General features: G+C 32.2%; 2 protein-coding genes across 4 annotated transcripts in view; one reads left to right on the forward strand and one right to left on the reverse strand.

Moving 5' to 3' along the window:
* The window catches only part of LOC130892454 (RWD domain-containing protein 2A), a 117,514-nt gene that overhangs the window by 67,092 nt on the left and 34,449 nt on the right, over nt 1-15,973 (forward strand). Inside the window, exon 1 of one of the 3 annotated variants that reach the window (XM_057797884.1) lies at nt 9,142-9,192. The exons of the other annotated variants lie outside the window; for them this stretch is intronic. The gene's annotated coding sequence lies outside the window, so the exon portion shown is untranslated. Of the gene's footprint in view, nt 1-9,141; nt 9,193-15,973 lie in introns of those variants that run through there. 3 annotated transcript variants of the gene reach the window in all.
* Nucleotides 1-15,973, reverse strand: part of LOC130892452 (uncharacterized) — a 127,169-nt gene that overhangs the window by 65,724 nt on the left and 45,472 nt on the right. Inside the window, exon 8 of the mRNA XM_057797880.1 lies at nt 3,737-3,911. Coding sequence (XP_057653863.1) covers nt 3,737-3,911 — 175 coding nt within the window. The remainder of the gene's footprint in view (nt 1-3,736; nt 3,912-15,973) is intronic.

A 15,973-nucleotide genomic window follows, 5' to 3' on the forward strand; every position in this document is an offset into this window, starting at 1 on the left:
GGCGACATCTGATTTTAATATATATTCATAAGAAGAATCAATGAGAAAATGTGAAATTTCTAGCAGATATACTGTGAAATAATAGCAGTTTGCTTCATGAAGACTCTAATCCAAAAAATGCAGAGCCCTGTTGTACATTGGGTTTTTTTAAATCGTTCACTGTTCAAACATTTCGATCGTCGAACCTCTTATTACATATGGAACAATGGTTTGGTAGCTATGTACGAAAAAAATAAAAACTGAGATGTTACTGATAAAGCTAAACGCCTCGCGTGTCCTCCACAGGATTCATGCGTACGACTTCAACAAGGATCTTACTAGATCATACCTTCCTACTTTATAATAAAATTCGAAGCTATGAGGATGAAATGTAAGCTTAACGGATTCTTAACGGATGACAGAGAGTAGTGAATAATTTGATGAGTTATGACGAAATAGCCCGTTGGACCGTTAATAATGAGAGCTTGAAAGCACACTTTACTAACAGTGGATGATGTACCACAATTCTAAATATTGGAGCCACCTGATCCACGATTTCAGCTTGGCAGCTGTTGCAGAGGACGCACATAAATGAGCAGATTTCTCTCGATTAGGAAACAAGTCTTTCAAACCAAAGTATTGGTTGAGGGTAATTGCGATGCTAATTCTCTAGCTTTGCTGGAATGATCAAAACCACCAGCAGGTTCGGATCCATTATTTGTGTAGCTTGAAGTGTTGCTATCACATCTCTGAAAAGTCTGCTTTTAAGACAGTCTTTAAGAAAATGAGTGGAGATACCTAGTATGAGACAAGCTAACACAAGGCGCGAAATAGGATTGGTGACTGGTTTTTCAATTGGAAAATATAAGGAATATGTGTAATGGTTACTGACTGACCCCTATCTCAACTTTGAATCACTTTATTTGACTTTAAATCATTTATTAGAATATGTCAAATATCATATCATTTGTTTTACAACAATCAATGCAAAATTATAAACTATCTAGCAGATATCTATAAAATATTATATTCGTTCGCAAGGTATACTCTGTTTATGAAGACCTCAATTCAGAAAATATTTACAAATGGTTAAAAGCATTCTCAATACCTGATGTGTAAATGAATTCTAGTCACGACCACTATCAAGTACACATCGAATATAAAAATTTCCGATCTCCTGTATGAATCCAAGAGCTGGCGTCGGAAATGTGCAAGAGTTTTCTGAAGGCTCATATTTTTAGATTGGTTTATATTTTAGGGGTGTAAAGTTTATGTGCAGCCAGCATGTCCGATAACAGGACAACTGGTGCAAGGCATCGGGGTATAATACTAAATATCATCTTTAAAGTATAACTCAAAGTGTGTTTTGAATGTAGAACAAAAATGCAAGAATCAGACTGCAGAAAATTACGTATTTTACAATACCTCAATGAAAATTACTATAGTTGTATAAGCTTGTAGTATAAAATGTAAGAAACTGAAAACTTTGAACCTGATTAGAAACAATAGATTAAGCATAGTGTTATCACTATGATGTAGAGTGAAAAGAGCGGAAACAAGATAACATGATCAAAGAAAAACACTAGAGGAAGTTAGGCAGAGGTTCTCTTTTGTATAAGAATAACGTATCTAGCCACAGAGCCGCCCTCGCAACTGCCAAAATAGTTCAGAGAGGCTTGGATTTAGTTGATGTTTAACCTCAAGCGTTTACCGGCTGTTTTCTAAATTTCTAAACAAGAACATTTACATGGTGATAATGAAATCAAAGATAAAAGTTGAAATGCAGTAGGATTTTAGATAGTTCCAGATAGAACTCTTTTATATGAAGGGTCCGATAAGTACTTAGCCTACACGATCATTTTGGAGAAGTCGGAGTACACTTGACGCAGAAATTCTCCAACTTCTTCATCCTAAAAAATCGCGCCAACATCCAAATTTTATACAGGAGATTATCCACGTGTCTTTCAATACGAGGCCGGGTATGCTTGACACGTTATCCTTCGTAGTAGACTACTTGCAACACTTGTGGTATAAAAATCATCATCATCTGTTATAGCAATTTTCAAGATTTAAAAGATGATGCTTTATAAAAAATTCTAGTATTGCGTATGCAATAACCTCCTCGTCTGATGAAAATTCTCTGCAAGTGAAACTTTAAGGTTAGGAATCACAAGAAAACCACTAGAGTCCAAATCTGATGAAATGGTGAATCGTTTCAGTACGTTAAGTACAATTTGTGAATTTTAGACATATTGATCGACGAAGTGGGAAAAGGTGCGTGTCCTGATTAGTAAACTACATTCAGTCAATAAGTCGGACCAATTTCCTTATTATTCTTATCATTTTTATCAATGTATTCTAAATTTTAGCTTCAAATAATCACTTCGACATCTTTTGTGACATATTGTAGCATCATATTTTGCTACAAAATTCTTAGATTAATGTTCTGTAGTAGATGAGTACTTTGGATATAAATTTTATTGATATTTCAATGAAAATCACCCTCTACAAAATTTTTAAACGCCACCTCCCCGACTATAAGTAGTATTCCGGTGCAGTAGAACGAATTATTCATGTTTTGTAGCATTTCGAAGTAACCTTTTTGCTTTTTTCACTCATCAGAAACCAATAATTGGAATGAAAGTTGGAAAGGCAAATTGCTCTACGTTTGTAGTGGTTATGAATATGTTAATTCATGAATATTAGATCTAGGTAGTTTGAAAAGTCCAATCTACAAAACTGATAAATCCAATAAAGAAACAAACATTCCCTTTGTTAGGGAATTTGATTAGCCGAATGAAACTACACGTACTGTCACTCTTATTACCACCTTTTGTTGATAACACACAGTTGATCCAAAATATCGATTGAAATATCTTCAGTTTCACATCCACAAGATTGGGTTATTACTTAAATTTGACATTTTCAAGGGTGAACCTCCCCAGAACGTGTTGTCATACCAGTGCTATTTGAATTGTTCATAGATACTTCTTCTTGGTCAAAAATGAAATCAAATCACGAACATTTTCGTGCTATGAATTTCAACGTAGATTGAGCCTACCTCAATTTGCTGATCAACTCGCTTCGACTTTCGGTGATTATGCATCAAAAATCAAATCGCTATGCTTCAAAAGACGAATTATGGATATATGCATATGAACCCAAACCTAAACAATTACCGAATGTATGGATCTTTTAGACAAGTCAAAACCAACAAAAGTTCTCCGCGCACGAAGCACTTTGAAGCAATTGCTCGCCTGTTTTTTCAGAATAACTGGACATGTCGCCATTGGAACAACGTAGAACCGTCAATTCTGAATGGTACACTAGCATTTGTTTTCCAGAGAAAATCAGGGAAAGTAATCGCAAAAGACGAATCATTCTCCACCACGACAATGCGAGCTCTCACACATTAGTTCAAACAAAAACGTTTATGAACAGTCAGAACATCGAGTTGATGGGTCATCTGCCGTACAGTCATTGTTTGGTACCCAATGATTTCTCCTTATTTCTGTAGATCAAAAGGTCAACGTTTTTCTACACCTGAAGTAGCGGAAGATGCTTTCATATTTTGGAGGTACCTCAATCGAAATGGAAAAAATGCTTTGATAATTGGTTCAAACGCATGCAAATGGATTACAATGGAAATATTTTTAAAAACAATTATGAATAATTATTTTGTCTATTCTAAAATTTAAGTAGCAACCCTCGTAATGTCACCAATTAGACGCATCTGTTCATTAATTAAAGAAATTACCTAATAGTTGTTTATCCTCAATTATAAAAGTGCGTATCCTCCTAACATCCGACATGTTCTTCAGTTGTCTACCTTGAAATTCAATCGTTGTTTCTATGAAATTCCACCCATCATATTCAAAAGTTTTTAGACCTTTTAAAGTTAGTGCTATTAGAAGTACATCACCGTTTCGATTCTGTAAATGAAGAAAATATTCAAATTTTTCGAAACTGTTGAAAAATGTTTATACAGTGCGCCCCTAAAGTAAAGCATAAATTTATTCATCAAATCATTCTACGACACAAGATGTTTTTTGTCAAATATCTTTTGTATTCAATCAATTATTGTGGCTCAATTACTTACTTACTATTGAATATTTATTTCCAAAGCTCAAAGAAACTAATGTTTGATGCAAGATCTCGCACTAGCAACATTATAGGTTTCGCGTTTGATTACAAATTCTAAGGAGAAATCTAGTCACTGCTGGTTCAAAAATCAAACTGTCCATTTGGCTGCAAAAGCAAGCGGCAGATATAGTTATTGCCAATGATTCACCGACCACTTTCTTCTTCTTTACTTTACTTAACTTTGTTACTTTCATTTCAAGTCACAAAATAAAATTCAAGTCAAAAAATGATATTTGAGGCTTTGAATTTGTTACTTTCACTAATAGATGTAATGGCAAGAGACTTGCATAACATCCACGCGATATTTTCACCTTGCAAGAAATTATATGCAAGATCTGACATATCTTGCTCCATGTGAAGCGGAATTTTTATATAGAATTAGAGATATAAAGAAAATACACTGCTGCATACTGGTATATCTTGGTTGTAGTAAACAAGAAATAGACAACTTTCATTTTCTAGTACACGATTGATTAATATCCCACTTAGTAGTGAAAGATACAACAAGGAAAATAATTTAATTAAGGATATAACCCGTGCTTAATACAGATAGTTGATTAATCGTCTTAGGCTCAAGAAATCTACTTTTCTTAGAATCTAAATGAAAAACAAACGGAATCTATTTAGTATTTTTTCACTCCCGCTTCTGCAAAAAGATCGAGAAATATTTTCACATCGTAAATATGATATCACAAACTCGGAAATACAGTCTACAAGTTTATTTTATAGGAAAATTTGCTCACCGAAAAGATTCATTGGAGCAGAAAATTTACATAAATATTAAGTGAGTTTCTGGAGACAATTACTTGTTTATCTAAACGCACCTCAAACAATATAATCGCGAATATTGTTGTGGTGATAATGAATAGTGTGTTCAATATCAAGTGTTCACCTTATATCAATATTAGGTGTATAGACTTAAATTGTCGCCAAATATCTCGATTTTCATTCCGCTTATTATTCAAAATCACGTAAATCGTCTTAAATGTAGAAGTTAAATCCAGATTTTCTCAAAAATATATTGACTATTGATTTGTCTCACCACATCTTCCAAGCTTCCAATTTTTAGATACATTTTCAATTCGATGGATTTGAAGTAGTGAATTCTGACTGCAGTGGAGTCACTGCATTTGTCATGATAACAGTTTTGGACCGTTCTACCGCGAGGGGTACATAAAGATCCAAGATGCACCTATCAAATTATTGACTTCCTTGTTGGTGTTGGATAAGTAGCAATAAATTCACTTTTACTTCATCATCTTCATGTGAAACAACGTTTTACTCGTTGGAAGTCACATACGCTTAACGATTTCCAAATATCAAATAATGTTGGACATTGTGTTCTTTCTGAAATATGCTATTCCACCAATATAACTGTGGGTTGATTCAAGAAAATTCAATCACTCCGAGAATAGAGAAAAGCAAAGGTTTGGCAACAAAAGTATGTGTGAAGTTTTCTTCTGCAGTAGAGGATTAACGGAAACAATTAACCTTGAAGATCAACTTATAGTTACAGCAATCTACATATACTACAAAATGTTTAACCGCAGCTCTTAAGTCAGTCAATGTTCAGAGTTCAATGTTGCATCATGATAATGCATCATCACACTCTGCACGGCAAATAGTTCAATGTTTACGTGCAAATAATGTAACAATCAATAAGCTTCAAGCTTTCAAGTTGCGAAAACTACAAAAGTGCATTGTTGTAGATGTTGATTTCTCCGAATAGTAACGTTCCAATATAAAAAGAAGAGTGTTATATCTTAAATATGTCGAGCAGGTTTTATATTACAAACTAGAACCTTTTTGTAGGTAAAAGAAAATATTAGGATAGAATAGAATGAGATATATATTTTTACAAAGAAAACTGGCACTGCAGCTCAAGATTTGGTCCTATCTGGACATAAAATATCACCATCACCGCAATAATCGCTTATTGGGTGTTGAGGTTGACAGGAATATGTCCTGGCATAGTACATGGCCGATTTAGCCAATAAAGCTTTACAAAAACTTGGAGCCCTCTTTAAGACCATAAAGCAACAGCTTCTAACCCTCTACAAGGCCCAGATTCGTTCATCTTTGGAATATTGCTCGCACATTTGGAGCTTAGCTCCCAAGTATACCTGTAGAATACTCGACTCAATACAGAACAGAGAAAGTCGACTTATAGACGATCCAGATTTGACTAGAAACTTGGACGGCTTAGAGCATAGAATAGAGGTCACCGATCTGACTGTTTTACCGATACTACCACGTCAAAAGCTCTTTCGAGCTGTCTTGCAGGACTCATTTCTTTGGAGGAGTACAAGCCTGTGGAATCAGCTACCAAGGCACGTCTTTCCCGAGCACTACAACCTATACAAGTTCAAGGCAGGGGAGTTTACTCTCTTGTGCTTGCTTTTTACACAAAAAAAACGTAAAAAAGATTGCTCTACTGGTACAATGTAGTAGAGCTGAAACAACCGACAAAACAACTGGAAAACTATGACTAAGAGTTTTAGCAGTCTCAATACACTACAAGGTACTACAGAATCTCAGAGCTCGGCAACTGGCAGTATATAATAGAGAATCAAGAATTGGTCAGACTAAAACCGGCGAATTTATAGAAGGATCAGTAATAAACTACTAGTTTCATAGCTATTCCCCGGAGACTGAATAGTCGAAGTGGCACAATGGATCTATTATGTCCCAGGATATCATCACCTCATCACGCATATGTACATACTTATTTGCTATAATTTAATTAGTGCCTGGTTCTTCATAATTTTTATAGTGTCAATTTCTATCTATAGAACTACGTCTCCACTATTGAAAAAAAGAATTTTTTCTATTAAAATGTTGTTATACAACATCATTTTATTCTCCATCTATTATTATTATTCTAAGCTAGGCTATTGAATCTGGATTTATAGCTTAAATTAGAAAAATTTAACAATTTCGATTAGTTGGTCGACTTTAGTTCGTTTTTAATGGATGTTCAAAGTTTCAAAAGTTAGATGAAATATTAGCAGAAAAGTTCTGTTTTATATTATCAAGACTATCCACAAAAACTTCTCGGTCGGGATACGGAATTTTTTCACACAGGAAGTGAATTTTGAAATAAGAAAGTTTGTTTTGTCAAAGTTTTCACCCTAAAAAAAACGCAATGCTTTTTCTATAATCAAATCCGAAAATTTCAAAATTACAATAAGTCTTTTACTACAATTTGACTTATCGTAGTAGTCTATAAGAAAATCTTTGAAACTTATCCTCATTGAAATGCGAGAAGTAATCTTATATTGAAATGATTCAGGAGAGCAAAAAAAACGTAAATATTCACATCAAAAATATGTAAATAATGAATAATTCAGAATTATTTTTTTTATTTATCAACTCTTATTTCAAAGTAGTTTCAAATTATCATTTTTGAACTTGACTCAAGGTGTACGAAAATGTAATTTTCGCACTTTTAAAGTGTTTCACCTCCCAATAAGTATGTTAGTCGGTGTTCGTTAAATCAAATGATATTTTTATAAATGCTTTCATTGAAATAGAGAAGCGTTTCATAAATATTTCAATATTATAGTGCAAGAACTGAATTGTTTTCAGAGAAGTCACGAAGTTGGAACAAGTATTTTTTTTCTTCATTTAATTACTTGGACCCATCAAAATCTAGGAAACAATTGTCATAATTTGTTCTTTCACGATTTGATGCGCCAATAAAACCTAATCCCATGTAATAGTATTTATGATTGTATACTGTGAAATATTATGTGGAGTTCTGTTTCTCAAAATTTGAAACATGTGAAATCACATTGTAATCAAAATGTGAAGTGTAACATTAATGGCCAAGAAATCATTCTGATTCCAGCGTGACGTCATGCGTGACAATTCAGCATACACGTTTTTCATGAATAACTTAAAAAGTTTCCATTTTATCAGGAAAATTATGAAGAACAAAAATGTAGATGATAAAAAAACAAAGAGACTCGTTTTTTAACGATTTCTGGGAATTTAATAATAACCGAATTATTGTTCGTTGAAGGATGCCTATTTTTGGAGAACCCCGAAATTGAAAATATTTAACCTTAAAATTGAGGAAATGTTTGAAAAAAACATCTTTTTCAAGGCATATAGAAAAACCTGAGCACTGTTAAAAGTCTTTTGCATAAGAATAAAGTTTCTTTTTTTCCTTTTTTGAAAAAATGTAATTATATACTCGCCATTACCACTCCAATTGAAATTAATCGTAATCAACTTGCAGTTAACTTTATTTATGTATTATTGATATGATCCAGGAGATTTGACCGGTTTTTAATACTTGTTTTAGAAAAAATAATAAATAATTAATTAAATTGAACACTGCATTTCCGTAATCTCGAAAAAATAAAAGAATTTTCCTTGAATAAACCAAAAACTATTCATGTTCTGAAAAGATGTTTCAAATAATAATTATAGGGCTTTTCTTGCCAAAAATTTCCAGTTTTTTTATATTTATGTATCATAAAAATTGAAGGATATACATTAGTTCAAAGTTTGCATTCGCGTACCAAATGTGGCTTCTCGAAACCAGGGCCTAAATAAGTTGATATGACATTGAAGTACTTGAGATTCCTTATAAAATTGTTTTCTAAAAAAGTTTCTAGCTTTAAAATTGAGCGAGCTATCGCCAACTGCTTTTTTTTTGAAAATTGGAGCATTGGAAAAAAAGAAACGTGGAGCATACAATCAAGCATCAGCTCGCACGAACGAGAAGAAGAAGATATTAGTGATGATGAAACATAATTATTCGAAATTGTTTTTTTCCAAATAAAAATTCTATTGATTCTAAATATATTTTTATTTTTTTATAATTTCTTTAAATTGATATTTTCAGCTTTTCATATGATTAGGTGATGATTTGGAGGGGCTGCATTAATCTGATTGTTCATAAAAGTGTTTGAGAATGTCAACAGATCTACGAATAATACATTTAACCCGAAACATGCATAAAATCTGAGATTTTAAATTTTTTTAAAATAAGAAGTAGTTTTTACTCCCCCCAAATAATAAAAATTCAAGTTTGGCACAGGGAATATTTCATAGAAGGAGGTGAGTAGAACTTTAATTCAAATTTTCATGAAAATCGAGATAATAATTATTGTTTTTAAAAGAATCTTTCAATATTATTACTCTCAGAAGATGGTCTTTGGGGAGGTTGCATGTGTGCGATTAAACATAAACTTTTGAGAATATCTACAGATCTACGTATAATTCATTTAAACTGTATTTCACTAAAATACATGCTAAAATGGAAGATTTTTAAATTTTTTGCGATAAACGGCACGAGGTAAATTTTGAATAAGAGGGTAAATAGATCCAAATTTTCATAAAAATCGACGTTTATTAACAAAATTCAAGAGTTTTAACGTTTTTTGCCGCTGATTCCTGGCCTAAAAGTTATGTTATGAATAGTGATATACAACAATAAATATTCACACCGTCAATTAATTTTGACTTTATTACAGCAGATTTTTCACCAGTTTCTGAAACTGCAGTAGCATAGTGTTTCGATAATATATTATGACCTGTAGTAATCTCATATATATTGAAATTATTTGATAGGTCTTTGGACAGACCTTGCACACATATATACATATACTAAAATCTTTTTTATCTGCTCAAATTTTAGAATTTGATCGATATACGTATCCGAAACCTTTTATTAATGCAGCTCCTCTATAGAAATGATAAAAGGGAATATACGAAACTCATAAGATCATGTACATATGCTCTATCATGTTTTATCTTAAAAGTACTGGATGGAAGTTTATACAACTGATGGATTTCACAAAAAGCTTTTAAGTTCTTATAAACCTTTTTTCTATATCAGGATACAGCATTTACGAGAAAGGAAGCAAATTTAATAAACTAGGAAAACATAATATTCAATTTACGCTTAGGGTTTTCGAATAACAGAATCTATTTTGCGGGAATAAACAGACCATGAATGAATTTAGTAACACATAATCAATTCGAACATAGAAATTTTGAATCAACCCTCGTATGAGTATAATTATTATCTATCTCAATTTTAGAAGAATCAGTTAAGAAGACACTCACTACTTGCATTGATTGAAGATATCTGACGTTCTTTTGATTTTAACAATTATATTAAGAAGATATAGGGTGAAGGTTGAAATTATTGTGGCTCAACCATCGTCGTACGGCTTCTTAAAATAATTAACACCAAAAAATATTAAGAAACCATCGTAACATTTCTGAACGGCGGAGAAAAATCTACTATCGTGAAATTGCGAATTATCGTATATGTAATGCAACATAGCATTAAAAATGGATCTATATGATCGAAAATACTGTTTGGCAATGAAGATTTAAAACTCTAATCCATCACAAAAAGAAATTAGTGAGAACATCAGTTTTTCAAAATCTGTCCACCTATTTGAAAGCCAAGTGTCCAGTAAATTGAGGGCAAAAACTAACCCAAAATAATAACGAGTATTATGTTCTCAATTGAAAACATAATGGACCCACAATCATTTTCCTAAATTCTCTAATAAATTTCGCTCGAGTTTGCGACGCAACTTGCTAGAAATCGTTCGCTGTACAACATCTTATGTATAAAAATTCAGTGTCCGTGTATATGTTCCGAATGAACTCAAAAACGAGTCAACTGATATTCATGAAACTTGGCATATATATGTAATTGACAACATTAAAATTCAGGCCAGGTATATAATAAAATTGGATCATTGCCAATTGAAGATCCAAAATTTCTTCAGATCTATTTTATGGGCAATTGTGAAGGACGTGTAACAACTCGATACCAGTATAATTTCATTGAACAAGCAGAAGAGAGAGCAATTGTATTGTCATTAGAATTATTTTAAATCAAATCACTCAGCCACAGCAACGCGTGGCCGGGTCTGCTAGTTATATAAGTAGATTCCAAAAACAGATATGATATTTGATCACTTCATGGAATCGTAATTTTTGACGAATCTTGGATTAGATGTGCATACAAGATTACCCAAGAAATTGAAAAAATAGTTACCCAAATCTTCATCAAAAAAGATTTCGGCGATTGCCCGTAGTCAAAGGCTGTGCTTCTAATACATTTTCTCGATAGTCCTCAAAGGGAAATTTTTTTGAAATTCATTGAAGCTATCCCCATCTGTTCTATATTGCCAATCTTCTTCTTCGCGATTTTCACTTGTTTTTAAAAACAAAGAAGTACGAGGAGCAAAATAGAAAATTAATCACTCTTTCTGATGTAAATGATAAGTTTGTTGTACTTAGACATTTTTTCATGTTTCTTCTGATGATTTATCTAGATTATAAAGACCAAAGTAGGTTATGACTTGACATTGATAATTTTTTTCAACGTAAGAAATTAACTTCTTAGTTTTTACATTCTCTAAAATCATCATCACATGTCATACAGACGTCAAACTCATGGGAATGGGTAGTGGTATTGAAAACGATCCACTTCACCTCTCTGATTATGGACCTAATCTTGCTCGTATGAGACATAAGCAAATATATCTGATGTTCTATGCTCTGCTATCAAAAAACACCTCGAAAATAACTGCTAATTTGAACTTAATTACCTCGATTCCTTTATGCCGCGTATTTCAACTGTCATGAATCGTTATTTGTGGCCATTTCAAGGGACAAGTTATCTGACGGACCACGAACAATCTTCTGCTCAATATTCGTCAACAAATCAATTTCCATCAAAATAGCAACAAGTCACTCTAGACCATAGCATTTTGACAAAAAGGTCGATCGCTCTCTTACACAATAGGCGCTGATGACGTAGACCTATTTGGAAAGTATCTCAGGCGGTATAAAACATATCCAGACTTCTGAACTTTGTAAGTTTCTGAATACTAATCCTAACGACTTGAAATAAACACCAGCTTGAGAATTTAAATGGATTTTTTAGTACAGCAGTAATGCAATCATTTATATAGCGAATGAAAAATGGGATATTTATATAAGTTTTCTTAATACAGTTTACTCAAGATCTCATTTTCATATTTGAAGTATGTGTTATTTCTACAGCTTTCATAAATTCTTTTTGAGGTTTGTATATAAAGAAACGTCATCTAATATATCTATATATAATATACATTTTCGTGGGGAGTATTCATATTTCTAATTTTTTCTTTGCAATCTCATATTTTTTTAGTATAAAATTGTCTATAAAATATTTTTCAGATAATTATATAATGGGCTGAAAGAATTTTGAATAATTGGAACAATTGGTCAAAGTGGTATGTCAGATTTGTATAGTTTTGGTATTTCTTTTATCATCTCCGTCTAAGCAGTAAAAAACTCCATGTTCTTTCTCGTATTTTGAGTAGCACCCGTATATAAAAGTGATGAAAAAAAAGCACGAAACCAATAGTGAAAGAAGTGAATTTACTGGGAAACTGGGAAAATTGATGATAAGGCGTCTTTTTCGCTTCAACTAATAATCACTCGCTTGTAACCTCTGTTCAGAAAAATTACATGAATTAGCTCAGATTTAGTGGATGCCTGATTAGTGTAAATGACTGTTTCTCACTAATTATTCATGCAACATAAAATAGGGAAAACATTTTATTGCTATAACATCGGAAAAAAACTTCTTAAAGCAAAAAATCATGCTAATTTGATGATATTTTTGTATAATAAAGAACGTGTATGTTAACATAACTTGAAGGTGGTGAGCCTCAATATCAACAACATCAACATCATTATGGAGAGCTTCGAAAATAAGATGTTGGACATTATTAGTTCCCTAATGAAATTTTGTATCACTTCCCTAAATCCATAAATAGTTACTTATGTATCAACGCACTAAAGTCATACTTTTTGTCACGAGGTTGGAGGTTAGTTGCCGTGGCAGATTCAAAAATACTTGTGAAAATATTTGGAATTGAGGCAAGCAGAATAGAATAAATATCTGCATGTAAATATTATTTCTTTTCATTTATTTGATATTTCAACGAATAAAAAGGCCTCAGATTTTTTCAAAAGTGCGATATTATCGATTCAAAATTGAGAGTGTTTTTCGATTTTAAGTCAAAATAAAGTTAAGAATGAATACTTTAATTCAAAAAAAGAACAGCGTGTGTGGGCGATAGAAAGGTAAGTTTTTACCTAATTTACTACAGAAAATTACTTTTTCTAGATACAAATAAAAACCTCGAAACTTTTTGCATAAATTTAGAGATGAAGAAATTGTGAATACAAAAGTTGTAGATATTTCTATACTCTACAATGTTATCATTTTGATGTTATTTCTTATTAGTGAGGCTTGGTAGTATAGGGTTGAACTTTCCCTCTAGTTTATGATATATTGTATTCGATGTTTTTCAAAGCTATTCCACAGTATTCAAAATAATTATTTGTATTTTGTAAATACCAAATACTTGACAAATGTTCATTTTCACGTATACCAGTTCTCTTTATATGATTTTCTCTATTATTTTAGCATTAACAAAGTTTTTATCTCGAACAAGGAGTGTTTCGTGTATATCATCTTCTAAGAATAGATGTTAACTTTCATTCAATTTTCCCGTGCTACCGAAAAAGCGTTTTCCTTCGATTCTTTTTCTAATAAAAATTAGGAAACGGAGAGTCAATACAGAATTTCTTAAGAAACGTTGTGTGAGCAAATACGGGTTTTGATGGCTACAACTTACAAACTAATTATTGTTCTTGAAAGGAGTTCCTTTAATGGAATCGCTCCGATAGACAGGCGTTTTCGGAACAAAGTCAGGGTCGGCATTGTTAGCAAACTAAACTCTAGAAAATTGCTATTTTAATTTGATTTTTAATTGTTTCATTATACTTTATAAGGAAAATAATGTTGGTTCAAGAAACTGATAAGAATAAATTAGTAATTATTCGATTGCCTAAATACTTGAATGAAATGAATTTTTTTAACAAGACGAATCGAAATGTATAAACAAAGCCGCAGATATTGATGAATGTATTAAGTCGTAATTAATCAGCATAAAATTAATGTAGCGCACTAAAGAACCCACTTTACGTATGAATCTCGTGAAGAAGTCAAAATAATTAGTAAATATTTGTTTCATCCTATTTTTGGTCATGAAAAATCGAAAATATGAGTTTTCTTTCATTTTACTTATTTTTTCAGCGCATTTTCAGCATTATCTAACACCGATCCCGATGAATCTTGTCATCTTCACTTTTTCTCCTGTAAAACAAAGATCCACTCGGTAAAATTACAAACTCGATATATAGTTTCGCCGACGATATCACACTAGTGTAGTCGTTCAAATCAACCGCAACAGCAACAGATCACCACCATCAATACCGATCTTGAGAACATTCTGGGGTGTAAACAATCTGATTTACAAAGAAAATTGGCACTGCAGCTCAGGATTTGCTTCTGTCTGGATATAACCATCGCTTGTTGTATGTTGAGGTTGGTAGCAATATGTTCTGGCGTAGTCTCATGGTCGATTTAGCCAAGGAAGCTTCACGAAATTTCTTTAAGACAATAAAGCTATATACTCCGCCACAGTTTCTAATCCTATACAGATTGGTCCATCTTTAGAATATTTTCACAATAACACTGTCTGAGGCCCGTTTCAATAACCAAGTTATCGTCTTCAGACGCTGAAGGTAAACTCACCAAAGATCAAATTAGCTAATTTTCACTAAATTATTTGCTCCCTTCCCTTAAACCTTGTGTGAGTGACAAATAAAAACCTTTATCCGAGTGACGACATATCTGGGTTCTTTCATATAGTTTATACGTAATGTAAATAATCAAAGTCTGTTTTAACGTTATCCACACTTTTAATATTATTATTATCTTATATGATTGTGAATATTTATAAATGTATTTTTTCTTAAAGGTATAAATACAGCTTTTCGACGATCTAAAATCCAAGTTTCCACATAAAAACAATTCAATTTTTCCCTTTAAATTCAGTTCAGTTTCAATAAGATAACTCTTAACATGACAGTGAAATACTAAACCATCTCGACCAAAACTTCAAAGAATGTTGATTCGAAACCAAAAATGAAGGAATTTAATAAAATGAGAATTGCGAATGTACGTTTGCTTGGATAAGCTCATTTTTCTAAGTATCTTTTATCTATATTAGTTTTGACAAAAGTAGACTGGAAAATTCATACTAGAACAGCGATAGTAAAAATTCTTTCTTAACATTGAGTTTTTGTTTCGGCAAAATATTATCACAACTTAATAAATTTCTGATTACATGGTCGAACAACTTAACTTCAAATTTTATTTGTTTATTATAATAAAAAAACGTGATATTACAAAAATTATTAAAGCACAAATTTGGTTAATATTTTTTTATTGTAATTTATTTGTCTCGGCATTGTTACTGTCACAATAGGAAACAAGTTTTCCATTTAATTATGGAAGTTTTCTTTGTAGCGACCGACATAACAAAGAAATATTCTCATAATCATTCTTATTTTTCAACCTAGTCCACTTTTCAATGATACTCCAAACTTTTTAATCATTTCTCCTCAAAATAGGCGTATACAATAACGTCCTCGTCTAATAAAATCTCTCCTTTCTAAGTGGAACTTTCAAGTTAGAAAACAGGAAAGAAGTCGCTGGTGGTGAGATCTGGTGAAAACTGTGTGTGTTCAACCAATTCGAAGTGAAATTTTAGACTTTGCGATCATTGAAGTTTGAGGGGTGAGTTGTCCTGAAGATAAAGCACTTCTTATTTTTTTCTCATTTTCTCTCTTCACATTATCAAAGAAAGTCCTCTTATTGTTTAACCTTTTTGAAGATATTCGATGAGCAAAATATCATGACTATCCCAAAAAACAGTCGCAATTATTTTTCCAACAGATGAAACCG

This window comes from Diorhabda carinulata, chromosome 4, assembly GCF_026250575.1.
Source record: "Diorhabda carinulata isolate Delta chromosome 4, icDioCari1.1, whole genome shotgun sequence".
Lineage (NCBI taxonomy): Eukaryota > Metazoa > Arthropoda > Insecta > Coleoptera > Chrysomelidae > Diorhabda > Diorhabda carinulata.